The 27,690-nt window shown below is 39.3% G+C and overlaps 1 protein-coding gene across 2 annotated transcripts in view; it reads right to left on the reverse strand.

Moving 5' to 3' along the window:
- LOC124788089 (equilibrative nucleoside transporter 4) overlaps nt 1-27,690 on the reverse strand; it is a 205,039-nt gene that overhangs the window by 95,364 nt on the left and 81,985 nt on the right. For both annotated transcript variants that reach the window (XM_047255190.1, XM_047255191.1), the window contains exon 6: nt 15,039-15,342. In XM_047255190.1, the coding sequence (XP_047111146.1) occupies nt 15,039-15,342 (304 nt within the window). The remainder of the gene's footprint in view (nt 1-15,038; nt 15,343-27,690) is intronic.

Here is a 27,690-nt window from a genome sequence, read left to right on the forward strand (position 1 = left end):
GGTTCCAACAGCAGTTTTCAAGTGTAAACACGCAATTTGAGAACATACACAGACATTTCGATCAACGCTTAAATAAACTCACCAATGAAATCGATCAAAAGATCGAAGACAAAGTCATCAAAACCGTCAATAGTGTATACAATGTATTGGCAAATGACTTAGAAAAGAAATTGTCAGATCTTACAACCAAACAGGAACAGGAACTGTCAGAAATAGTAGAAACACACAATCAAACACAAACCGTACAAAAAGAAATACATGAAAACGTACAGGCTATTCAATTAAATTTAACAAGAGTACAGTCCGCATGTGAAGAAATACCTGACCAAGTTAATAAAGTTAACGAAGAAGTCGGTTTTCTGAAACAGGAGACTCGACGTATCAACGCGGACATTATCAAAATAAATGAAACTTTAGAAAACGGTAGTGTAAATGAATCAATAACTGACCGGGAAACAAAACTTTTTGAAAAATTAGGTAATGAAATAAAAGTAGCCGAGGACAGAATACGTAAGGAAATTGCTGGTAGACTGAATGTTTCAAATGACTTGCCTACGTCAAGCAACAAGCAGCACGACACTTATTCGCCCGTGCCAGATTACGATGTCAATAACGCAGAACATCACGCGCCCTGTCCGGCGTATGTGCACGCACAGGCACAGGCAAACAATGGCTATTCGCCAAACGCGGTGCTGCAACAGGCAGTAGGTGTGTCGCCTTGCATCTCGACGATTCTAGTCGATGAGAGCCTGTTGAAACATAGACAGTTTCCAGTTTTCTCCACAGAATCCAGAAAAACTCATCCAGTCGTATTTGTAAGAGCATTTAAAAATGTCTTACCAAGAAACTGGACTGAGGCACAGAAGATTAGATATGTAGTAGGCTTCACACAAGGCGACGCACTTTTGTGGGCCACAGACATGGCTGAACAGTGCGTCACCTACGAACAATTTGAACGGGCTTTCTTGGAGAAATATTGGTCTGCTGGGGTCCAAGAAAGACTGCGCCGTGAAGTATTCAACCCACAACCGTTCAACCTCAAAAACGGCGGGTTGAGAAAGTATTTCGAAAAGTACTTGAATAAGACGCGCTATTGGAACAATCCAATACCGCACGTAGATGTTCTCAAAATTCTGAAAAACAAACTACCCGCGAACTTACGCGAAAAATTGGTAACCATACCAGAGAACGACCTTGAATACTTTCTTTCCGTGCTTGACTCAATTGATCTAATATACGAAGAGCCGAGCACAAGTAATCGGAATGAATATTCCGGAACCAATCAAAACAACGGTAACGGATATCATTTTAATGGCAGTGGACAAAACCCACACAGTTGGCATCCGTATGCGACAAGGCCAAATAATGGAACCTGGAATTACGGGAATCGGAGGAATTCGGCGCCACAGAGACGTGAAGACCGAAGGTATAGTACAGATTACGGTCCACGCCGGTATGGAAATGATAGAAATCACGTGAATGATTGGTCAGGCCCGCGTGATGAAAGGCGGCACACAAATGAAAATTACAATAGTTACAGTCATAGGAATGATAGACCAAGGAGGAATAGCGACGGCCGGTCGCAAGAAAATGTTGCACGCAGCGGTCCGGAAACTAATTGGCGACAGAATAACCACTCAGTACACTTTGTAGAGGTAACGGACAGTACTGAAGCAACGCCTTTGTCTCCCCCGGTAAACAACAATCGGTCGTAATGAGCCCCCACCGGCCGACCGATTTGACAACAGGGGGCACAAACAAGCACACATTACATCTTAGACAATTATTTTTAAGATATGATCAGGATGCGACCGTAGAAGATGATCTATGTGAAGAAGAGACGAAAGCACCGGACAAGGTAAGTGACCTCGTGCAGGCTGTAATGACAACAAAAAGATAAAAAAGGTTACAGAATTTAACATTGGACAGGAAGTACTATTACGTACCCACCCAAAATCCTCTAAAATTAAGGCATTAAACAAAAAGTGGCAGTTGTTGTATGATGGCCCTTTCATTATAATAGACAAACCTCACCCAGGATGTTATCTGTTAGGTAACACACGAACGAGCAAGGTGAAAGGGTTATACCCTCACAAGGAAATCAAGGAATTTTTTCATTAAAGGTTATATGTTATTTTAGCAAAATTGAAATTGTACGATCTTGGGTCACATAGTAAAATTGCTGTCATTAACCTAAGAAACTTGCGAACAACTGGGGGCATATGCCAGCTTAAAAGCGCATATTTAACCAAACCTAATGAAACATGTGTTACTGTGAGTCTTAACACTATAAAAATAAACCATACAGTACTTTTGTAGTCTAACTCAGTTATTTAAGAGAGGGGAACAAAGACAAATTAGCGCGACGGTCAGAGTTTGTTCGCTTGAGACGAGCAAGAAACCACGCGTCGAAGTTGCAATCCAATGCTCAGCTCATGAGCACGCGATAGCTGCATGTCAAGACGAGGTCATTGGCCGCGCTGTAGGCAGCGAGCCGGGGAGAAATCTTCCCCCCTTCCATGTCCGATCAGCTGAGCGTATACAAAACGCGAAGGCGCATGCGCGGTCGAGTCCAGGTGTCACGTGACTATTACACGATGGTGGCTATCACGAATAATGTTCACCAACAATGCAGAGTTTTCCCCGCGCCTACAGTCCAGTCGTGGTACGTAAGCGCGCATGCGCGGAACGTTTAAAAGTTTTGAGACCACTCTTACTATGAGACACAGAGACGAAAGTCATTCAAAAACAAGAAAGGAAAGGGTACACATGTCTTGTAAATAGTAACTTACAAAATTTAATTATAAGCTGGTATTACGTAATAAAAGTGAACATGCAAGTACATACTGGTCATGGACGGTATTGTAATATTATATTATACTGAGTAAAATCTTAGCTTGTACGGAAGGAGAAAGAAAATAGAAAAAAAATAAATAGATAAATAATGCAGATATATAACCGGAAGAAAGGCTATGTACACGAGAACAGCACACAATTACATATAGGGAAAAAGCAGCAAAGAGGAAATCAAAGAGATAACGCATACATTTACATTACACAGTAGATAGCGATTTTCAGAATGAACAACAAGGTAAACGCGGGAATTTTTGTGACTAAGGAAAAGAGTGACACAAGCTTTAAAATAGGAAAATAATAAACAGATCTATGCAGCGTGAGTAATGAACTGAATCGCTCTCAAAACAAATACCTAGAGTTTATAGAGAGAGAGACACACATTAACGTTAGGAAACACCTGAAGCACTCAGCAAACAACTTTGTAGAATATATAAGCTATACACGAGGGTACATGTACGAAAGCTAAAGTGTAAAGGAGGAAAATAGGGAATGTTGCGCATTAATGGACTGTAAGGCAGTTATGTATGTAAGAAGAAATATTTAGTTGTAAGTATTATTAGTATAAGGGACGATGCTCAGCACACCCTGAATTATTTTGGAATATTGAAGGAATGGTGCAGGGTACCGAAAAAGGGCCTCACCAGCAAAGTGTATATTATAGTGGTAGATATTTTTTTGTGTATAAACGTATGTATGAATGTGTGAAAGGCGAAAGAAGCTCTGTACATGTACGGAACTTAAACAACGTAGAAGTGTATAAGGAAAATTAAACTCTAAGACAACCGCGTATAAACAGGTATACCTAATGTCAAGAAACAACTTAATTAAAACCGTAAGACTCTACGAGTTTACGAGAAAATGCGAAAAACCTGATACAAAGTGCAACATTAGCGATGCTTCACTCATGTATGCAAAAGGAAGGTATGAATTACTTTACCCACTTGAAACATGAAAGGAAAAAATCATGTCAAAATTATATGTTTCACACATATTACAATTTACAGTCACAAAGAATGAAAATGATCTCGCCGCTATACGAGAAACAGGTAAGTAGTGTGATCGACGACCTGTAAGCAAAGGAATCGTCTATAAAATGAATTATGAACAAAAGCGTCGTAAAGAATTTCATGCTGCACTGAAGCTATGAAAGTCTGATTGTTCGTGTACATAGATTTTCATGACAACCGATGCATTAAAATGTCTGTATTTTTTCTCCCATGATAACACAAGACGCCTATAAGCGCACTTTAATTGAAGATGATACACGCAAACAAGGGCGTGCCGCTATTATGAAACTCTGTACATAGTAATAGTAGTTACACCCTGAACTTCAAAATTTTATGTTTATATGTCCATGTTAGGGTAGGAAGTTTTATTAGGGTTAATGATTTACAAGCACACCAGAATGTGCTTACGCCCAAAACACTGTACATATTAGGGTTATGCTGCATATAAATGATTATTTCGTGCATTTTTCAGATTTTATACGCAAAAAACCGTAGCATACACGTAGTCGTTGCCACTACCCTAAGTAGAAGGTAGAAAATTCCCTTCCCAAGCTTCAGTGGAGCGGCTACAGCTGTATTCTCTGCATGCTGATGCATGTCGTTCCGTATGAAGAATACGTAACGGAGGTAAACCTTAACTTATACTCGAGTTCAAGAAGGAAAACAAAGGACTTGTTCCTTCTAACAGATTAATGGAAAAAGGCGAGTGTGTGTGTCAGTAAAATCCAAGACGAAGAAGCCACTATGAGTGGTCAAAAATTTTTTCAATTTTAGTCGATAGTTTTTTCCTACAGTAAATGCAAACAATGTATTGTATGTATTATATGTTATTCCATTGTATGTGATGTATTTTGTATTTCATACCAAGTCCTGTGACTTACAAATTATGTACATTGACCAGAAGTATTGAGGGGAATGAATCTCAGTACAATAGGTAAAAGGGGTTAATGCGAAGAAAAAAAAGTGTAGTGAAAAGGAAGTTTCGATCGCAATACTTGCGGTTAAAGTGGTGTGTGTGTAGAAATTAAAATTGTGTAAAGTAGTGCTACGTTGCAAATGTCAGCGACCCTAAACAAGTGACAGCGAAAATTGAAGCTTGTATCGTCAAACGACCCATGGCGTCACAGTAGGAAAGGACAATGCCAAACAAGTTTGACATGGTACGCTTCTTACCAGGAGCTGCATCGACGGGATCGTCCTCCGCCTCGCACATAGTGTGGTGTGTTCTTCGGGGCACATATTCCAAAGTACCTCGTCGTATCCAGTCTAAGCACTGGAAGGAACTACAAAAAGCACACGCATACTGAGGTTCGGAAGTCTTGACGGTACCCGCACGTCGGTGTATATTCAGTGCACTGGCGCGCGCATTCAACCAACGTCGCCAGCTAACGGACGAGCAAACAATCTGGCGCGCGTATTACCCGCCCATATTCAACACGGGCTAGCGAACAAAGCTCGTCGCCCCAGAATAAATACAGAAAGCAATACAAGGACTTAATTTTCACCTCGGATGAGGAAGGAAACATTTGTATGTAACGTTGTATTCAGTGTATATTTTATTGTACAAACTTTACTACATGATGTCATTTTCTCAGTATTAACCAGAACTTTGTATATTAGGATTAAGGTTTGTAAATATTAGCATAAGTATACCAAAAAACTGACACACACTCAGAAATACCAAAGAATTCACAGTGCCATGAAAATGAGACAATAAAAATGAAGTTTGTAAATAAAAGACCCCCAAACCTATCAATTGCAAGGTCGACTACTGTATCCTGTCAATCAAATAAAATTTTCTAGTGACAGTATACAGTAGGGGGGCAGTTGTAATGACACATTCCTATGCAGAGACATACGATATCTTAAAAGCTGCGCCAAAGATAAATTGAGAGGCATGTATATTATAATCTTTGTAAAGTTCACATTGGATTCTCTTTTGTTTGATACTCCAAGGAGCTAAGGGACACTTTCGATTGTTGCCTTGTGGAGGATGGACGTGATTTTGGACTGTGCGGAAAGGCAGCCATGTGGTTGGTAATTATGGTTTGTGCGATGAGCACAGCAAGTCTTATTGTGTTGTGAATAAAAAATAGTGAAAAGTATCGAAGTGTTACGAAAATTATTTATAGCGACGTAGCATAGTATTCCTTGGTTTCCACCGTCTTCGTGAAGTGAACCGATGCCGACTCATGATGGTACACACGGTCAACAAAGAGAAGAACATCGATGGCGACTAATGAATTAATATTGTGGCAGAAGGACTAATTCTACGTCTAAGGTGAGAACTCTGATTAAATCAACAATGACGTGGAATTTAAAATATAAAATGTTTTTTATTTATTTCGCCACACTATGTATGATGCCATACCGATATACTGAACCAGCCATCACTGACTGATGGAGCTGCCAGCGACTACCTTCATCATCGCTGGGACTTGGCCTCAGCATCAGAGACATCCTGGAAACTTGGTATCGGATGTCGACCTTCACTACGTTATTTTGTTCTACTGCTGAGTGAATATTAACTTTGGATGTTTTATCATTGTGAACTTCATCCTAAGTTGGACTTTTATAAATTCAGTGCTAGTCATAAACTTCCACAAACTTGTAGTTATTAACTTTGCTCCAAAGGAGGAAAATTTTGGTTTATGTACCTTTCAATAAAACTATAATACATTGTTTATCTGGGCTGCATTCAAACTGTGCCTCACCGGCACAATACTTAGCAAATGGTAACAAGAGATTTTTCTATGAACCAAAGCTTTAACATGTGCTTTTCACCCTGGGCAAACAGTGTTAGTAGGCATGTGGTGCCTATGTTGTGAAGATTGTAAAAGCGATTATCTGCTTTATCAGGTCTAATGCTGCAGATGTTACTGCCTAGGTGTTGCTGCTGCTTTAGAACATGTAGCAAGCCTTGAAAGTGATAGCAGACACAATGACAGTCATCACAACATCCAATCCAGAGCTGTCCAAGGAGCTGTCCTGCACTGACTCACTGGTAAAAGGATTCCAAGGGTTGCTGCCACCAATCCAACTGTTTGACTACAAGACTGGGCCCTAAGTGAGCTACATGGCCAGACTGGAACAACACTTCCTGGCCCAGGATATTGCAGGTGACACCCAGCAGTGAGTGTTCTCTGCGGTATATGCCTTCCAGGAAACTTACCACTTACTATGCCAGCTGAACCCTTAGACAGAGCCTTGTGCCCTCCCATATACTCACTTAAAGACTTGTTTACTAAAATATTTGGCTCACCAGTGCACACTTCAGTAGTCCACTATAAATTTCTTAGTTGCCACAAGCTTAGTGGATAATCTTACAGAGGGTGGATAGCCAAACTGCGGGGTTTATCTAATGATTGTATTCTATTGTACTAATCTCCAATGTAAACAGCCCTACTTAAATTCCTTGGTCAGAGATATGACTCTTGTACTTTCACAAGATGGAGGACATCATAGTGACCACATCAAAGTCAAGGATCCCATGACAGAGTGTTTCCTCCCCATCATTAGGGCATCTGAATAGCTTCTATGGTCATTGGCAACGTTGCATAACTCTTCACAAGGGTTTGTCCAACTTGCCGACATAAATCCCAGCCATGGCTTTCATTACATTACGATTCACCTGCGGCTGGCAAGCCCTCAACCAGTGCCCATTACCCACAGCAGATACCCTCACGTAGCAACTGTTTTATCAACTACCTATGGCAATAGTGTCATTATCGCTGCGCTAAATGTTCCTCCTGCAGCAAGACAGGAAACAAGGAGGAAGTCTGCCAATCTTCCCTCAAGATGAACTTAGATTATGCCCACATGGGCCGCCTTTCCCCAAGAGTTGAGGAGGTACCTGACATCTATGCCCCAGATATTTTACATTCCATGCTGTGCTTCCTGTATCTGACAGACAGTGTTCATAGAGGAAGCAAACTCCATCCTAGTGACAGTCCAGGTCAATATGTCAATACGGGTACTTCCATGACTATCATAATTTGGGAAACTTTATCATCCACTACAAAAATTCGCAGACAAATGCATAGCTACAGCTATGATACTACTGAGGTGAAAGGACAACTCACAGCTCACATTCAGTATCATTCTACTGTTTTTGTGGCATGTCTCTTATTGGTAAATATTGATGGAGCCTCCAACATCCTCAGTTTGGATTTTTAATGCTTTGGGCTTGGAGGTACATGACTACACCAACAGTATTCAGCCATAAAGGGCTAACTCCTTCTTGAGTGACATTTGCTCTACATACAAGTCAGTTATTTCTCATCCTGCTACTGGCAACACTGGTTTTGAGGCTCATGTCAGCCTCCTTCCAAGAGCAACACCTTGTTACTTGAAAGCTCGGAATGTTCCATTCATGCTCAGAGACAAGCCATAGTCAGAATGATAGCACCTCCAGAAGGAAGGCAATCTCAAGACAGACACCAACAGTCAGTGGGCTACCCTGTGATTATTGTTGAAAAACCAAATGGGTCACTTCGGATTTGTTGTAACTCCAAGGCCACCATCAATGCACAGTCTGTCGCTGATGCCTGCATGATTCAATAAGTGGATGACATTATGGCATAATCTTCAGGAGGCAAGATTCTTGCCAAGACTGATTTGTGAGATGCTTACCTTCAGCTCCCTCTGTATGATGCGTCACAGAAAAGTCTAGGTTGCTACAACAGGTTTCCTATTGGCTTTGCCAGTGCCTCAGATATTTTTCAATGGTACTTGGGAACAGCTGACATGGGATGTACCCACCATGGAAAACTATTTGGATGACATTCTCATCACTGGTAAAAGAGCCCGGAGTTGGCAGACAACCATTATGCTGTTTTTGCCATTCTCCAACAAGAAAATATTGAGTTAACAGGAATGCCATTTTTTTGGTGCCTCAGATGTCATATCTCGGTCGTGTTCTCACTGCTTCAGGAATATGACCTACACCACAATGTTCAAGCAATAGAGCAAACATCCAGTACAAAAGGACGTTAAGCAACTAGTATCTGTGCTCGGTCAACTTAATTATTATCGCAAGTTCATCCCAAATGTGGCAGCCTTAGCGGAACAGCTCCATCAGTTGTTATGCAAAAATGTGAAGTGGAACTGGACTCTGACTGCGTTAAATCCTGCCCCCTCCAACATGCCTTGTGGCCTACTAACCACCAGAACATTTGATTGTACCAACTGATGCTCCTGATTACAGCTTGGGCGTCGTGCTATTTCATGAAGTAGATGGTGTGGAATGTCCTTTGCATTCATATCCAGAAATCTGACACAGGCACAATGCAACTACAGTCAAATAGAAAAGGAGTCTCTGGCTACTGTGTTCACACTCAAGAAATGTCGTTATTATGTGTACAGCTAATATTTCATGTTACTGTAAGATCATAAACCCTTTTCACCATTATTCAAGGCAGACTACAATATTCTGACCAAATTGGCATATCACCTCCAGAGACGGGCACTGTTTTGCTGTAACTATTAATATGACATCAGACATCTCTCACCAGCACAACATGCCAATGCTGACATTCTCTCTTGGTTACCACTGGAACAGGACATGCAATTAGATTCAGAACTAGAGGCCTATTGCCACATGGACACAGAAGCGGAAGACGATGTAGCCATGTCTTCCATTGGATGCATACGTGATTGCCTGTCACTCTTTGAAGGACCCAGTTATGCAAGAACCACTCCATCTGGTGCACTGAGGGTGGCCAGCAAATCAGAAACAGATGGCTCACGAGGACGTCCAAGTGTTCTGGCTCAGATGTCACACGATCTCCACCCTCAATGGAGTCCTTTTATTGCATGGAGGAAATTGTCACACTTGCATCGTGATTCCATCAGTGCCACTGGGAAGCTGTGCTCATAAAGAGGCTGCCCCACCAACATGTGTATTGCTGAGAGACTGATGCAGATACTGATAGCAAGGTGGCAGCATGTGAAACTTGTGAAACCAAACAGGCAGCACCCACTCCCAGATGCTTCCCATGGATGGATGCTTCAGCATCCTGGTTGTGATTCCATTTGGACTTTTCAGGCCCCTTCTTTGGCTATTCTTGGTTTATTGTTGTTGATGCAGGAACTGGAGTCCTCTGTGATTCTCGGATGTTTTCAACATCCTCAAGACTGACTATCCAGGCTCTGGCAAGGACTTTCTGTATAGGACTGCCAGAAACTGTAGTTTCCCCACAATGGGCATCATTTCACATCTTCCGAATTTACCTCCTTTTTGTTCTTTCAATGGCATTGCTCTAGTGCACACAGTGACTTTTCATACCACATCCAGTGGATTAGCAGAATGCTTTGCTCGCACATTCAAGCCACAATTAGCAAAGTTACACTGCCATTATGATTCTCAGATGAAGCCGTGTCACTGTTTTTGGTGTCTTACTGCTCCACCAATCAAACTGGCATGAGCACCACTGAAAAATTCCACGGAAGACAGCAACGGTCCAAATTCACTATCCTCCACCCTACAAGGACCCCATTTCCCATTCACTGTCTCAATATCATCATTGTTCTGTCAAAGATGATATCTGGACATTGGTTTTCTCCAAAAATTGCCACCAATAGGCCTCAGCAGTAGTAACCATTTTATTGGGATACGCCATGGTGGAAGTATAACAACACAATGGCTCCATCTGCCACATGTCTGTCAGCCATATGTGCCGAAGGAAAACAGCAATGCCACAATGCCTCATACCAGGGGATTTGCATGAATTTTTGTTCCACAGCTGGAGGTCCCTCCTCCTGGAACCTTCGACAATGCAGCATAACTGCGGCAGCCACAGGGTCCACACTCTCTCTGGCTTCTGGCAAGGTCAGCCTGATCCTGCACCGGACACCAACTCTGATGGACATCGACCTCAGCCTGATTAGCTCATCAGTTGTAGCAGACCAACAAAGAAGCACCAGGTTTCTCAGTGATGCTGTGTATGGGCTGTATGCCCTACAGACTGACAACCCTTCTCAGGATAATGAGTGGTCTAACCTCAAAGCTGTTACATCAGCAGATGGCAGAGGTCACTGGCCTTACAGACCTGGTTGCCACCACAGGCCTCATTCAAATGGTTCAAATGGCTCTAAGCACTATGGGACTTAACATCTGAGGTCATCAGTCCCCTAGACTTAGAACTACTTAAACCTAACTAACCTAAGGACATCACAAACATCCACGCCCGAGGCAGAATTCGAACCTGTGACCGTAGCAGCAATGCGGTTCTGGACTGAAGCGCCTAGAACCACTCGGCCACAATGGTTGGCACAGGCCTCGTGATTGTAATGAGTTACTCTAGTACTTTTATACAGTCTGGATATTTATGATGGCATAAAACCACTGGATTAAAGACATGTAACATTTATCCACAGGACATATGGCCTGTAATTCAAAAAGTGTCATGATGATCTCTCCATTGGCAAAAGATTCCGGAGTCGTCCCCCTTTCAGATCTCTGGGAGTGCATTGGTTCAAATGGCTCTGAACACTGTGGGACTTAACATCTATGGTCATCAGTCCCCTAGAACTTAGAACTACTTAAACCTAACTAACCTAAGGACATCACACAACACCCAGTCATCACGAGGCAGAGAAAATCCCTGACCCCGCCGGGAATCAAACCCGCGAACCCGTGCGCGGGAAGCGAGAACGCTACCGCATGACCATGAGCTGCGGACAAAGGGAGTGCATTGCCAAGGGCAAGGTGATCACAAGATAATGAACGAATAACCAACGAAAGTATAACGTTCTATGAGTCAGGGCATGGAATGTCAGAAGTTTGAACACGGTAGGGAAGCTAGAAAAATTTGAAAACGGAACTGCAAAGGCTCAACCTAGATATAGTACAGGCCAAGGAAGTGAAGCGGAAAGAAGACAAGGATTTCTGGGCAGATGAGAACAGGGTAATATCAGCAGCAGCAGATGATGGTATAATATGAGTAGGATTCATTATGAATAGGAAGGTACGGCAGAGAGTGTGTTCGTGTGAACAGTTCAGTGATATGATTGTTCTTGTCAGAATCGGCAGCAAACCAACACACAATGATAGTTCAGGAACCAACACGGACAACGATAGTTAAGGTATACATGCCAATGTCGGAAGCTTCGGAAGAAGAGCTAGAGAAAGTATATGAGGATATTGAAAGGGTAACACAGTACATAAAGGGAGATGAAAAATCTATTAGTCATGGGGGACTGGAATGCAGCTGTAAGGGAAGGAACAGAAGAAAAGGTTACAGGAGAATATGTGTTTGGGACAAGGAATGAGAGAAGAGAAAGACTAATTGAGTTCTGTAATAAATTTCAGCTAGTAATAGTAAATACTCTGTTCAAGAATCACAAGAGAAGGAGGTATATTGGGAAAAGCCATGGTGATAAGGGAAGATTTCAGTTAGACTACATCATAGTCAGATAGAAATTCCGAAATCAGATACTGGATTATAAGGCATACCCAGGAGCAGATATAGACTCAGATCACAATGTAGTAGTGATGAAAAGTAAGCTGAAGTTTAAGAGATTAGTCAGGAAGAATCAATACACAAAGATGTGGGATACAGAGGTACTAAGGAATGATGAGATACACTTGAAGTTCTCTAAGGCTATAGCTACAGCAATAAGGAATAGCTCAGTACGCAGTACAGCTGAAGAGGAATGGTCATCTCTAAAAGGGGCAATCACAGAAGTTGGAAAGAAAAACATAGGTACAAAGAAGGTAATTGCAAAGAAACCAAGGGTAACAGAAGAAATACTTCAGTTGATCAATGAAAGCAGGAAGTACAAAAGTGTTCAGGGTAATTCTGGAATACAGAAATATAAGTCACTGAAGAATGAAATAAACAGAAAGTGCAGGGAACCAAAGATGAAATGGCTGCATGAAAAATATGAAGAAATCGAAAACGAAATGATTGTCAGAAGGACAGACTCAGCCTATGCAAAAGTCAAAATAACCTTCAGTGAAATTAAAAGCAAGGGCAACAGGAATTCCACTGTTAAATGCAGGGGAGAGAGCAGATAGGTGGAAAGAGTAAACTGAAGGCCTCTATCAGGGGGAATAGCTATCTGATGTGATAGAAGAAGAAACAAAATACATTTAGAATAGAGGGGGGATCCTGCTATAGAATCAGAATTTAAGAGAGATTTGGAGGATGTAAGATCAAATAAGGCAGAAGGGATAGAAAACATTCCATCAGATTTTCTAAAATCATTGGAGGAAATATCAACAGAATGACTATTCATGTTGGTGTGTAGACTGTATGAGGCTGGCGACATACCATCTGACTTTTGGAAAAATAACATCCACACAATTCAGAGGAATGCATGAGCTAACAAGTGCAAGAATTATCGCACAATCAGCTTAACAACTCATGCATCCAAGTTACTGACAAGAATAATATACAGAAGAATGGAAAAGGAAATTTAGGATGCATTAGATGATGATCAGTTTGGTTTTAGGAAAGGGAAAGGCACCAGAGAGGCAATTCTGACATTGCGGTTGTTAATGGTAGCAGGACTAAAGAAAAATCTAGACAAATTCATAGGATATGTAGACCTGGAAAAAGCGTTCGACAATGTAAAATGGTGCAAGATGTTTGAAATTATGAGAAAAATAGGAATAAGCTATAGTGAGAGATGGATAATGTAGAAATTGTACAAGAGCCAAGAGGGAATAATAAGAGTGGACAACCAAGAATGAAGTGCTTGGATTAAAAAGGGTGGAAGACAGGGATGCCGGCTTTCACCCCTACTGTTCAATCTGTACATTGAAGAAGCAATAATAGAAATAAATGAAAGGTACAGTAGTGGACTTAAAATTCAAGGTGCAGGTATATCAATGATACAAAATGCTAATGACATTGCTATCCTGAGTGAAAGTGAAGAAGAATTGCATGATGTGCTGAATGGAATGAACAGTCTAATGTGTATAGAATATGGATTGACAGTAAAGCAACAAAAGACAAAAATAAATGAGAATGGTGAGAAACTTAACATCAGGATTAATGGTCCTGAAGCAGATGAAGTTAACGAATTCTGCTACCTAGGCAGCAAAATAACCAGCAGACTAGCACTGGCAAAGAGTAGTCTACTAGTATCAAACATTGGCCTTAATTTGAGGAAGAAATTTCTGAGGATGTACATTCAGAGCACAGAATTGTATGGTACAGAAATGTGGACTGTGGGAAATCTGGAACAGAAGAGAATCGAAGCATTTGAGATGTGGTGCTACAGATGACTGTTGAAAAATAGGTGGACAGAATGAAGAGGTTCTGTGCAGAATCGGAGAGGAAAGGAATATGTGGAAAACACTGACAGAGAGAAGGGACAGGATGATAGGACATCTGTTAAGACATCAGGGAATGACTTTCATAGTACTCGAGGGAGCTGTAGTAGAGGGCAAAAACTGTAGAGGAAGACAAGAGATTGCAATACATCCAGCAAATAACTGAGGACGTAGGTTGTAAGTGGATTGGAACCTTCACTATGTACATGCCATGTCGCACCAGCTACTGCTGACCTATGAAGTCACCAGCGTCTACCTTCACCACTGCTGGAACTTTGCCTCTGCATTGGAGCACCTTCACTATGTTATTTTGTTCTACTACTAACTGAATATTAACTTTCCCCGTTTTATCATTACACCCTTCAGCTTAAGTTGGACTTTTATAAATTCAGTACTTCACAAACTTTTAGTGATTACTTTTGCTCCAGAAGAGGGGTATTTTGGTTTATGTGCTTTTCAATTAAACTGTTACAAATTGTTTACCTGGGCTGTGTTCTCACAGTGTCTCAACCAGCACACTTGGTACTAAACTCCCACATTAGAGAAAAATTTCATTTCACTGTGAATTAGAGATTATTCAAGCTGTAACTACCATATTCTGAAGCTACTTGTAATGGTAGATCATCTCGTGACAGTGACAGAAAGGAAAGAGAAATGCTGAATAACCTCTCCATTCACTTAATGTGTATTCCATCCAGCATTATTTGAAACCTCTTACACATTATTTCATTTCATCTTACACATTTTTGCCAGTTCCTCAGGACTGTCAACAACACAAGGTTAAAAAAAGTTAGGAAATAACAAGAAGTACCTCAAGATAGTTAAACATATGGATAATTGATGAAAACAATATTTCATGAATGTCATTAACACCAGAGAACTGTTATTCTTACTCTTTAAACCTCCCCATGCCTTCCCAGTTGATGGGTGGCTACTGTAAGTGGAACGCATGCGTACTACAACATCTTCAACTTTATATGTAGTGGTGCCTCCAACAGCTGCTGTAGCTCCCACTCCAGTGCCTGTGGGTTCATACACAGGATTGCAGAAACTGAAAGCTCCACTGCCAGAGCCTCCTACACCTAGGTTGTTGTCTGAGCTGCTTGTGCCCGAATCTGTGGCTAATGGACTCTGCTGCAGCTTCAGAACACCATACTGACTTTTTGTAGCAGTGTCATTTTGATCCAAAGTGTCCATCTGAAAATTTAAATAAATTAACAATAGAACTGTAATTTACTGAGGTTTCTGCATGATTTTTATATGCAAGTCTTCATAAGCGATTACCAAATTATACTGCATGCAATGCTCACATAATATACGTTGAAATATTGAGAGTTTTTACTTTTATATGAAACAACTGCAGGCCATAAAACAGGTTAAATAGTACATCAGTCTCTACCAAAAATGTATGAAGTATTAAAATGATCATCTTAAAAAGTAATTTATGCAACTGTTTTGTTAATATTAGTGCACTATTGGTACAAAGCGCCATCTTTGCAAAACTGACTGCAATGAAAGCTTCAAACTGTGAAAGTGTGTAGAAATCCACATTTGGAATCCACTGTAAATAACCCTTATTCCAAAAACATAGAACATATCTGGTACTACTCACAAGCTAAAAATTCTTGTCATGATTGCTAACCACTAATAGTAGAGGGGAAAATCATCATAAAGAGAGATTTTATGCATCCTTATAGTCCAATGAAAATAAACAGTTATTGATATATAATGTAATGTAAATGGTTAGATAAAAAAATCTATCCAACAAGTGGCACCAGGGGAACACACACACACAAAAGGAGTTAACTTTGACACGTTTTCGGAGCCAGTGGCTCCTTCTTCTGGCAGAAGAGTTGAAGGGGAAGGAAGAGGGGTGAAGGAAAAGGACTGGAGAGGCTTAGGGAAAGGAGTACAGTTCAGAAAAGTCGACCAGAACCCTGGGTCAGGGGAGACTTACCTGACAGGACGAGAAGGAAAGACTGGTTGTTGGGGACTGCACCGACGAGATTTGAAAACCTGAGAGCTTAAAGGTGTAAGGCAGGGTAATATGCAAGACAGAGATTACTACTAAAACATTTACTCATGCACGATGTTTTAGTAGTAATCTCTGTCTTGCAGAGTAGTTTACTGAGCTGTTGTGTTACAGGTGTGAAGTGTACTATATGAAAACCGATCACCGTTGATTTTAACAGTGAAAATAATAAAGCATAAAATGAATATCTACTTTGATAGTGATGTGTATTCAAAAAATACTCGAAGTTCCCATTCAAATGTTGGTATAGTTACTACTCTGTTCAGTTAAATGCTGGTTTGTTTAGTCAGTGCATCATCACAGAAATGGTCAACAACTTTCAGTGGCAGATACGACAGGAAAGATAATGAGCATCACATTAAGATTTACTACAATAATGCTGAAAATATTTGAATCAAGAAACACTTTCTGCTTGCATACCTCTTACATAATGATTCTGAAATTACAAGAATTCATATTTGCGTGGCAGTGTAAGAACAGTTATTCTTCCAATGCATGATCTGCAAATGGTTTAAGAAGGGAGAAACATGATACTCATACACATTATGTTTATCCTGCCTATGTATGGTTCCTTGGAGAATTACAGGCAGAGGTAGTAGATAGAGACAGTACAGCAGCAAAATTTGGATTATATTTAAATTCCGCAACAGAGATACTGACTGAATGGTCCAGTCTTCACATTCCATGGAGCCCATCAGGAAAGAGTACCTCCATGGATGAGGAAGAAGTCAAGGTACCTGTGAATTGTCTGTTTACAAGGATCACTTAAAGGAAGTCCTTTCACATCATCACCAGACTTACTACAACTGCCATCACAAATAGAAAATTTGATCTTTTTTTAACAACACGGGGATTTTTAAAATGTTCTTAAGTGCTCTATTTTTTAAACTAAGATCTCTCTGCTGTGTAAACAGTGTCTGCATGAGTATATATAAGTGTCTACATTTGTTTGTTTATTTACATTAAGTTAAATGTTTGCTGCCATTGTGAGCAGCAGCAGTGATCTGGACACACAATCAAATTTTTGTCATTGGTTTTATTTAATTGTGTTTAATAATGCAGAAAATTTGTTTTGTTCTTAAAATGTAATTTTTGTATTATATTATCTGGTGTTGAGGAACAGGTAGTTTAACAAAGTGGCATTAATGATGTTCCAACCCATAATTACTGCTTGTCCTTTGAAATACGTACAGTTTTTTCTTCCTTGGAACAAGCTACTGTATTCTCATGTCTGATTTATCCATTTCCCTGCTTGCCTCTAGTTGTACCCTCGTTCGTTTTAGTGTAAAACAAGATTCAAAGATCTGCTAAAAAATGTTCACCCTATAGTTTTTTTAAGCTCTACGGGCAATGAATTGCTCATCTGTTTTGTTAATATAATAGTTCAGATACTGCTGTATACAAGTTTATTGTTACAGAAGTTAAATTTTATATATGTACAGCTATACCAATCTCAGTACCTAGGAGAAAATACTTGTTACAGTGTGAAAATGAATCACAACAACACTTAGAACAAAGATTTGTGCTATATTTAGTTTTACAAAAAGATCAGTAAGTTAGCACATTTACAAGTTTATTGTAACATCAGAATTCACAAAACTGTAAGTTGGATGCAGTCTAATTGGAAAAGGTATTTTGATTGTGCAGAGGCTGTGAACAAAGTAACCATTGTCCTCCTGCAGTAAATGTTTGGATCTATGACACATCTCTGCTAATTGAGATTGAATATGAGAAGCAGATCTGGAGGGGTGGGGAGGGCTAAGGCACTCAAGCCCCCCCCACCCCTCGGTCCATTGCTGACAAATTTCAAACTAGGTATTATCTTACTTTCTTAGTGTTATACTACCTACAGTAATAATTTTATCATTTATCCTTAGTTAATCCACTTGAAGTAGCTACAGTATGTTTTCAAATTTTAAATTTCTATCAGAAAGTGTTTATGTGACAATTTTTTAATTCATGTGCACACTTATTCAAGATTCAGTGATACCTACCCCTCACTCCACTGCCACCTGTATGCCTGCGCCAGGACTGTGTGTGCTTGCTCGAGATGCAAGCATGCTGTTAGTGAGGGCATACAGCTGTACACTCAGGCCTACGATGTATGGTTTGGGCAATCAAACACTACAGAATGACATAGCCATGATCTTTGTTTTTTTAACTGAAAGGGGAGAAAGGAGAGGGCAGATCGGGCAAAAACAAACCAATATGACCTGGAAACAATTTCAGCAAATTATCACTGTTAACTCAAAGTCGATGAGATGCAGCCTTCTGATTATAATGTGTATATTTGAATGAGATTATATCAACATGATTGGTAGAGTTTCTGACTATTTATTCAGCTGAGTTATGCTGACCTTTTGGTCAGTCTGGTGCAGGTGGCCATGTACTGTGCCCTGAGCACTTGATCCTCTCTCTGCCTGTCCTACAAGGGACAGAGTGAAATAATATTTAATGTAAATAATGTAATATAACATTAATCATTTAGGTTTGTTTGGTTTTGAATTCTTTTCAAACGACCTTTTTTCGTGCACATGCCAAAGTTAATTTCAAAAATTTCTCAATAATCTTTTAATGGGTTAAAACACTCATGAATAAGAACAATTTGTGCTACAAGACCAAGTTCGGAGTTCTGGTCGTGCACCTTACTACATATGTAACTTTTAGATTGAATGTATTCCTTGTATGTATGTATTACCTAGAAACGACGGAGAGGCTTCATCCTGCCGTAGCCCTCAATGGTTCACAACCCCATAACAGGCCACAGCAATCCACCCACCCCACCGCTACCCTAGACCGAACCCAGGGTTATTGTGCAGTTCGGCCCACAGTGGCCCCCACCCGGGAACTCATACCAAATGAGTGTAATCCCAAATGTTTGCATGGTAGAATAATTATGGTGTACGCTTATGTGGAAATGGTGTTTGCGCAGCAATCTCCGACATAGTGTAACTGAGCCGGAATAAAGGGAAACAGCCGAGGTAGATGGAAAACTGCCTTAAAAGCCACCCACAGGCTGGCCTGCACACCAAACCTCGACACTAATCTGCCGGGTGGATTTGTGCTGGGGACCAGCATGCCTTCCCACTTGGGAAACAGTGCTTTACACTGTGCAGCTGGCCGGGCAGGCAAATGGATTCCTTTTCAGCGATACTGTATTTGGGCAGTTGAGAACCTGCTCTTTCCAAGCAGAGCACTCTTTAATTCTTGAGCTTTTCACCATTATACCAAGTGCCATAGTAAAAACAGAAATCTAAACTCAGTAGTGGCAGCTGCACATGTTAACAGCAGCTACATGCCTCATCCTCTCTTGTTATAGGAGGGAATAACTCCAAGGCAGGAGCTTTGGACAGACAGGGAACATCTCCCCCAAACAGCATCAGAAGAGCATCACGAGACAAATGAATTTTTCCCAAATTTGAAAATTACTTTACAAATTCTTGCTACATTACCAGTAGTAAGAAGTGCAGCTTCTCTTTACATAATCTAGTGAAACTGACAATGATGGAAGATAGATTGAATAGTTTGGCTGCCATATATATCCACCCAGATATAGCTGACAGCCTACAACCTGTTGAAGTAATTGAAGAATTTTGGAAAAGTTATCAGAGGAGAGATGCTATGCGGTAAATGAGCAAAATAAAATTATGTGTGTGCTCATTTGGTGTTTTAGTGTTTACCTTGATAAAGCCTACCCTCAGCTGGGTCAAACCCCTTTCCAAAGCAAAATCTTGGATCAGTCACAGCTGAATATCAAATAATATGCTCTTACAAATCTTGTGAACATAATCTCTCAAATTATTTTAATTATGTGTGGGTGCAGATGTGCTTCAAGTTTTACATATATTCTTTTGTGCACACATTGCATGTCTGTGACTTGTGAAGCAACTTTCAGTTTCTTTTCTGGTAATATTGTAATAAAACAGGTTATGGTGAGATAAGTGTACTAACCATTCCTGGATCATATGAAATAACCTTCATAATATTAAGTGTATATCGAGCACCTGTAGGTAACTTTAATCTGTTCATAAACCACCTTGAAGCTGTACTGGCCCATTTAACAACCAAAAACAAAGAAATAGTGGTTGCTGGTGATTTCAATGTAGATTTCCTTAAATACTCTCCCAATAAGAACTTATTTAAGTCAGTAACACATTCTTTCAACTTAATTCCCACTATAAAGTTCCCCATTAGGGTAGCCAATTGCTCACAAACAGCCATTGATAATATCTTTATAGAAAAGTCGAATGAACAAAATTATATTACAAAACCAATAGTCAATGGCCTCTCAGACCATGACATGTAGTTCCTTCTGTTAAATGTTAATACTGAACAGGATATAAAATCTGTTAAATCTGAGCTCAAGAGGGTAATCAATAAGCGAAATATTAATTATTTTAGGACACTCCTCAGAGACATTCACTGGACTAATGTTTACAGTGTTCATGGCATGAATGAAAAATATAACACTTTTGCTAATAAAGTGCTTACCTTATTTGAACACTGTTTTCCCCCAAAACTAACCAAGGTTAGAGCAAAGTCTACAAAGAAGCCATGGATTACTCAAGGAATAGGGGTATCTCGTAAAACAAAAAGAAAAATGTCTCTGTCAATGCGAAACAGTTCCGATGTTGATGCTATGGCACATTACAAGAAATACTGCAAAATATTAAAGACTGTATTACAGACGTCAAAGTAAATATATTACAAGGAAAAGATAGTCATATCAGATAACAAAATAAAGACAGTATGGGATATAGTGAAGAAGGAGACTGGTAGAACCAGACATGAAGAGGGACAAATAGCATTAAGAGTAAACGATACATTGGTGACAGATGTGTATAGTGTTGTAGAAGTTTTTAACAAACATTTTATAGCTGTTTATGAAAAGATGGGGTTGTAAGGTTCTGTAGATGCTGCTATGGAATACCTCAGACCAGACATTTCAAGTAACTTCCATAATATGAATTTGACCCTCACTAACCCAGCAGAAATAATGTCCATCATAAAATCTTTAAAATCAAAAACATCTAGTGGTTATGATGAAATATCAACAAAGTTAATTAAAAAATGCGATTCTGAGTTAAGTAACATATTAAACTATCTGTGTAATCAGTCATTTATCAGTGGAATATTTCCTGAATGGTTGAATTATGCTGAAGTTAAGCTACTGTTTAAGAAGGGAGATAAAGAAATAGCATCAAATTTCTGTCCAATTTCACTTTTGCCAGCATTCTCAAAAATTTTAGAAAAAGTAATGTACAGTCAGCCTTATAACCATCTTATCTCAAATAACATACTGTCAAAGTCGCAGTTCAGATATCTAAAGGGTTCTGATATTGAGAGGGCTATCTTCACTTACAGTGAAAAATGTGCTTAATTCATTAGACAAAAAATTGCAGGCAACTGGTATATTTTGTGATTTGTCAAAGGCATTTGACTGTGTAAATCACAATATCCTTTTAAGTAAATTAGAATATTATGGCATAAAAGGAAATGCTGCAAAATAGTTCAAATCTTATATCTCTGGTAGGAACAAATGGTGTTATTAGGAAAGAGACATGTATTAAGCTATCAGGCATCATCCAACTGGGAACTAATTACATGTGGGGTCACACAAGGTTCCAATTTAGGGCCCTTACTTTTTCTTGAGTATATCAATGACCTTTCATCAGTAACATTACCAGATGCCAAGTTCGTTTTGTTTGCCGATGATACAAACATTGCAATAAATAGCAAATCAAGTGTAGTCTTAGAAAGTTCAGCTAATAAAATATTTGTGGAAATTAATCACTGGTTCCTACCCAATTCTTTGTCACTTAACTTTGAGAAAACACACTACATGCAGTTCAGAACTTGTAAGGGGTGTCCCACGAGTATATGTCTAACATATGATGACAAGAAGATAGAAGAAGTGGACAGTGTTAAATTCTTGGGATTACAGTTAGATAATAAATTCAACTGGGAGGAGCACACTACAGAACTGCTGAAGCGTATTAACAAATTTCTATTTGCAATGTGAATTGTGTCAGATATAGAGGATATAAAAATGATAAAGCTGGCATACAATGCTTACTTTCATTTAATAATGTCATATGGGATTATTTTTTGGGGTAATTCATCAAGCCAAAACGTGCAGTAAGACTTATATGTGGCGTGAACTCAAGAACATCCTGCAGAAGTCTGTTTAGCTGATTTTTGTGTGTGTGTGTGTGTGTGTGTGTGTGTGTGTGTGTGTAAGCACAATCTAACTTCTACACCATTTCAGTGCAGCAATGTGTTCATTGTAAATAAGTATTGTAGTAGTTCTATTACATGTTTATTACCTTATAAATAAAAAAACTATTTTATTTTAAATTCACTGCATTAGTGTTTGTAAAATGATTCTTTCATATAATGTTCACTAAAAAAATGATGATCATTCCACTTGGGACCTGTGGAAGGTACATTAGCTTATTTGTTTCAGTTGTAAATATTTGTCATGTATTATTGTTTTTCTGACATGTTCTACACCCTGGAGGACATACTCACTATGGATCAATTGGAACGAAAGTAAATCTAATCTAATCTAATACCATACTGAAAAAATAAAAAGCAAATATTCACTACTACATAGCTACGCGAAAATGTTTATGTCAACTTTTATAAACACTTAATGTAATTACAATGATGATTATGGACTACTCAAAAACGATGACCAATTATTTATATTTCATTTATGGGACATACGTTCCAATGATTTTTCATAAATACATAAATATATGATAGTAATTTATTTGCTATATGTTATGGAGATAAATCTTAGCAATAGCAGCAAAAAGGAGTTCATAAGAAGGAAGAAGTAAAGGATAAAAATAAAAAGTGAGGTGAACAATTAACAACGTCGACATCCAGCAACAAAGTTAAGTACTGGAAATATTTTATTTATTTTTTTTCTTTTTGGTGAAGTGCTTCGTTATATAATCATTAGCAATGACAGTCACTGAAGAATCTGCAACGGTAATGGGTAATACAGACATGGGAGATTTAAGTAGTGTAGTGAAACAAGAGCAGGAAAACTTTACTGACAAACTGTAAAACAGGAAAAACAAACTGCTGTATTAAAACGAGACTATGATAATGACATAATTACCATGCTGTCATTGTTAATATAAAGCAGCAATGATAGTATGAATCAGTTAATAAAAATGAGTAATGACCAGTTTGCAAAAATATTAAAACGAGACTATGATAATGACATAACTACCATGATGTCATTGTTAATATAAAGCAGCAATGATAATATGAATCAGTTAATAAAAATGAGTAATGACCAGTTTGCAAGAATCAATGAGAAACTTGAAAATCGAAAACAAGAAAGTAAGGACCAATTCACAAAACTCGGGCGGTAAATAAGAACATTATTTTTTTGTATAGGTAAAAATACAGCTGAAATAAATGATATTAATCAAAAAATTGACAGATTAGATATTCAAATAAAATCTGTTGAGTCTAAGATGAAAGAAATTGAACTTAAATTTATCACTGAAGTCGAAAATGTCAAAGAGGAGATCACTGAAAATAGGGAGAAAAACAAAATTGTTTTTGAAAATGTGCACGGGTCAATAAGTACTGCGGACAAAAATGTAAATAGTCGCATTTCTACTTTGGAAACTAATGTTGTCACCAAACTGGCACTTGGTGAAAACAGTTTTGTTGAACAGGTGAAGACAGTAGACAGGAAATTCACAGAAAATGTATTACCAGCACCCTAGAGAGTAGTGTTTCTGTTTTGTACAAAAAAGTTGAAGAATTGTCTAATGATGTAGTTAACTGAAATCTTTTTAACAATGTTGGTACCATGTTTTGCAACATTCCAGTAAAAAAAAAATTCAGGTGAAGGTAGTTTACATCCTGTAGATTTTCCGCAGCATTTCAGAGATAATTTTGAGTCTAATATAGCTAATATTATGAAAATCAAGTTTGTTAAGAAGTTTCTGGAAAGTAAAGCTTTAAGTTGGGCTAATCAGTATACGCACAGTAATAATCACAACAGGAGGCAACATAGTAATCACAATGGTAACAATTAACATCGTAAGGAACATAATAGAGTAAATGGTAACAATTTTCATTCTGGAAAGCAGCATAGTTGCAGCAAAAAGAGAAAGAAAAGAACAAAAGTTATATGTCTGTTACACACACACATACACACACGCGCACGCGCGCACGCACACGCACACGCACACATATAAAAATTGTATAAACAAAATGTTTTCTATGATATGTAAATAACTATGTAGTTATAGCTTTTCATCAATTTTTGCATTAAGAACTTAAATGTGGTAACTTATTAATTATGTTACTTTTCTACTGGTTGTAAATAGAGGGTGACAATTATTGAACTATATGAAAAAAAAAGTAAATCAATTGCAAACATGCACACACTTTATGCAACATGTAAACATCACTACAGATACTTGGATTTAGGTTATGATATGAATACTGTGATTGGTGATGATGTGGCACAGACAAATAGTGAAATTCTGCATGAGATGCTGAAGTGTTGGAACACTGATGCTTTCGATGACCTCCTGAATGGCTGCTTTCAGCTCAGCAATGGTTTTGGGGTTATTGCTGTACACCTGGTCTTTACTATAGCCCCACAAAAAGGATTCACACATGTTCAGATTCAAAGAATATGGCAGCCAATCAAGGCCCATGCCAGTGGCCTCTGCATACCCCAGGGCCAAAACGCGGGCCCCAAAGTGCTCCTCCAGAACTTCAAACGCTCTCCTGCTTCGATGGGGTCAAACTCCATCTTGTCAAAATCAGGGTCACTTTGGCTAATGAGGATGAAATCATCTTCCAAAACCTTCACATACCGTTTGGTAGTCACTGTGCCATCAAGGAATATCACACCGATTATTCTGTGACTGGACATTGCACAACACACAGTCACCCATTGAGGGTGAAGAGACTTCTCAATCATGAAAGGGAGATTGTCAGTCCCCCAAATATGCCAATTTTGCTTATCGATGAATCCATTCACCTGAATGTGGGCTTCATTGGTAAAGCAAACAATATAGCAGATACTAACTCACATCATGCCCCTCGGCCAACCATGCAGTTTGAGTGTCATAACGCAAACTGTTCAGAAGTTATGATGATTTTATTTCATATAGATCAATAATTGTCACCAAGTAAGTCATCATTTGTACTTTACTATGTTCTTTCATGGGAAGTAATTAGTTTTTTAGCAGTGTTATTTACCAATGTTTAGAGAAAGCTTTCAAGTCGATGATAGTGATACCTCAACTATTACTTCCATAGGTCACCTTAAACCAACTTTCTGCAACCATTATGTTGCTACTTGCAAACTGGACAAAATGTATGATGAATCTTTGACAGATAGGTAGAATTGTTTACCCCTCTGCTGGTAGTCACATTATCTGGATGCCATGTTCATTTCAGTTGACAGTGCCTTCAGAGGTTGGGGGATGGTGGTGAGTGATGACACTATGTCAAGTACTGTTACGACTTGAGGGGAGGGGATGAGTGACGATGTTACACCATTACAAGGATAAACATTGTCACTGAATTCTGTTTATTCTTAGATATCATTTTTGTTAACTAAATTTACCATAATTTGGTTAAAATGAGTCGTTCATATTCTAGCATGTACATTATCAGCATTGATTCTTGAAGTTTTCCCGGTGGACATAATGTTCCATCATCTTTCGGGCATGCGCTCGGGACAGCGACAATTCTTCTTGCGATATTTCGGCTAGAAACCTCCCAGCCATCTTCAAGGTGAGTCAGAGACTGAGTTCATAGTGTTTGCGCGTGCCTATTTATATGGTGAGTTACGTGATACAAAGCTGCTGAGGATTGAAAGCGCATGTGTCAAAGATATCAAAGTCGCCACTAGTGCGCTAGTCATAGATAAGATGTATATAGCGAAGATAAACATATAAGCACAGAGTGCAAACAAAATAGTGCTGCTGCGAATCCACCGTGCTTGTAAATAAATAATTAATCTTTAAAACTGGTAACATCTGTTGGAAGTGAAGATGCAGATATTCTTTCCGTACAAAGGTGTGAAATAAGTGGTTTCCAAGCATTGTCAAGATGGAATCCTCGTCACGGTTTAGCAGGTTGTCGGCTAGTTGTATTTCTACAGCTTCCTTAACAACTGAGTCCCAGAAAGATGAAGCAGTAGTTAAAATCTTAACATCTTTATAATCCATGGCATGGCCAGTAGAAATGCAATGTTCGGCAACTGCTGATTTGACGGACTGAAGAAGACGTGTGTACCACTGGTGTTCGACGCAACGTTCCTGTACAGTGCGCGTGGTTTGCCCTATGTAACGTTTGCCACACTCACAAGGGATTTCATAAACTTCCGCCTTTCACAAGAGCAGATCATCCTTAACGGATCCCAACAAGGCTGCAGTCTTAGCTGGTGGGCAGAATATCACATCCACTTTATGTTTCTTCAAGATTCTAGCGATTTTAGAAGAAACATTACCCACGTATGGGAGAAAGGCTGTAGATTTCACTTCCCTTTCCACTTCCTCATACTTTTCCTGTGATTTTTCTGCAGTTTTTATTTGCAGGGCTTTCTTAATCTGCTGTTTCGAATAGCCATTTCTCCTAAAAACTGCCTCCGGCTGTACAAGCTCATCCTGCAGGCTGTCAACATCAGACACTACATGAGCCCTGTGGACCAGAGTTTTCAGAACACTCATAATTTGCGACGGATGGTGGCAGCTAGATGCCTGCAAATACAGGTCTGTGTGTGTGGGCTTACGGTATACGCAATGACCTAGGGATCCATCTTCTTTCCAGCGAACCAGCACATCCAGAAATGGTAAACAGTCATTATTCTCTCGCTCCATAGTGAACTTGATGTTTCTGTGAATGGAACTGAGATGTTCCAAAAACCCTATCAGTTTATCCTCTCCGTGGGGCCACACTATAAAAGTGTCATCCACGTATCTCCAGAAGACCATTGGTGTTTAATACTGCTGAGTTGAGGGCTTTCTCTTCAAAATCCCCCATAAACAAATTAGCCACCAGGGGAGAGAGAGGGCTCCCCATAGCGACACCGTCGATTTGTTCGTAATATTGTTCATCTAATAAAAAATAAGTGGAGGTTAATGCATGCTTAAACAAAGCTCTTATATCATCCTCAAACTTGCTGCTAATGAGATACAGGGAGTCAGCCAGAGGTACTTTGGTGAACAACGAGACAACATCAAAACTAACTAATAAATCTGTGCTATTGAGCTTCAGACCTTTCAACCTACTGATAAAATCCGACGAGTTGCGGATATGATGTGCCGGAGCCATGATATTATACCTAAATTTGTGAAAGTGGTACATTTTATCAAGACTGTTGGAGCTAATAAGATTACTCGTAAAGGAAGCTTGGCATTGGTTAAGGAGAGAATTAGATATACTTGCAGGAAGTTGGATTTCATCTCGGCAGAGTTATATCATTTACATCTGAAGATAGCAGCTAAACTCCCACC

The sequence above is a fragment of the Schistocerca piceifrons genome, chromosome 3 (genome assembly GCF_021461385.2).
Source record: "Schistocerca piceifrons isolate TAMUIC-IGC-003096 chromosome 3, iqSchPice1.1, whole genome shotgun sequence".
NCBI classification, from domain to species: Eukaryota; Metazoa; Arthropoda; class Insecta; order Orthoptera; family Acrididae; genus Schistocerca; species Schistocerca piceifrons.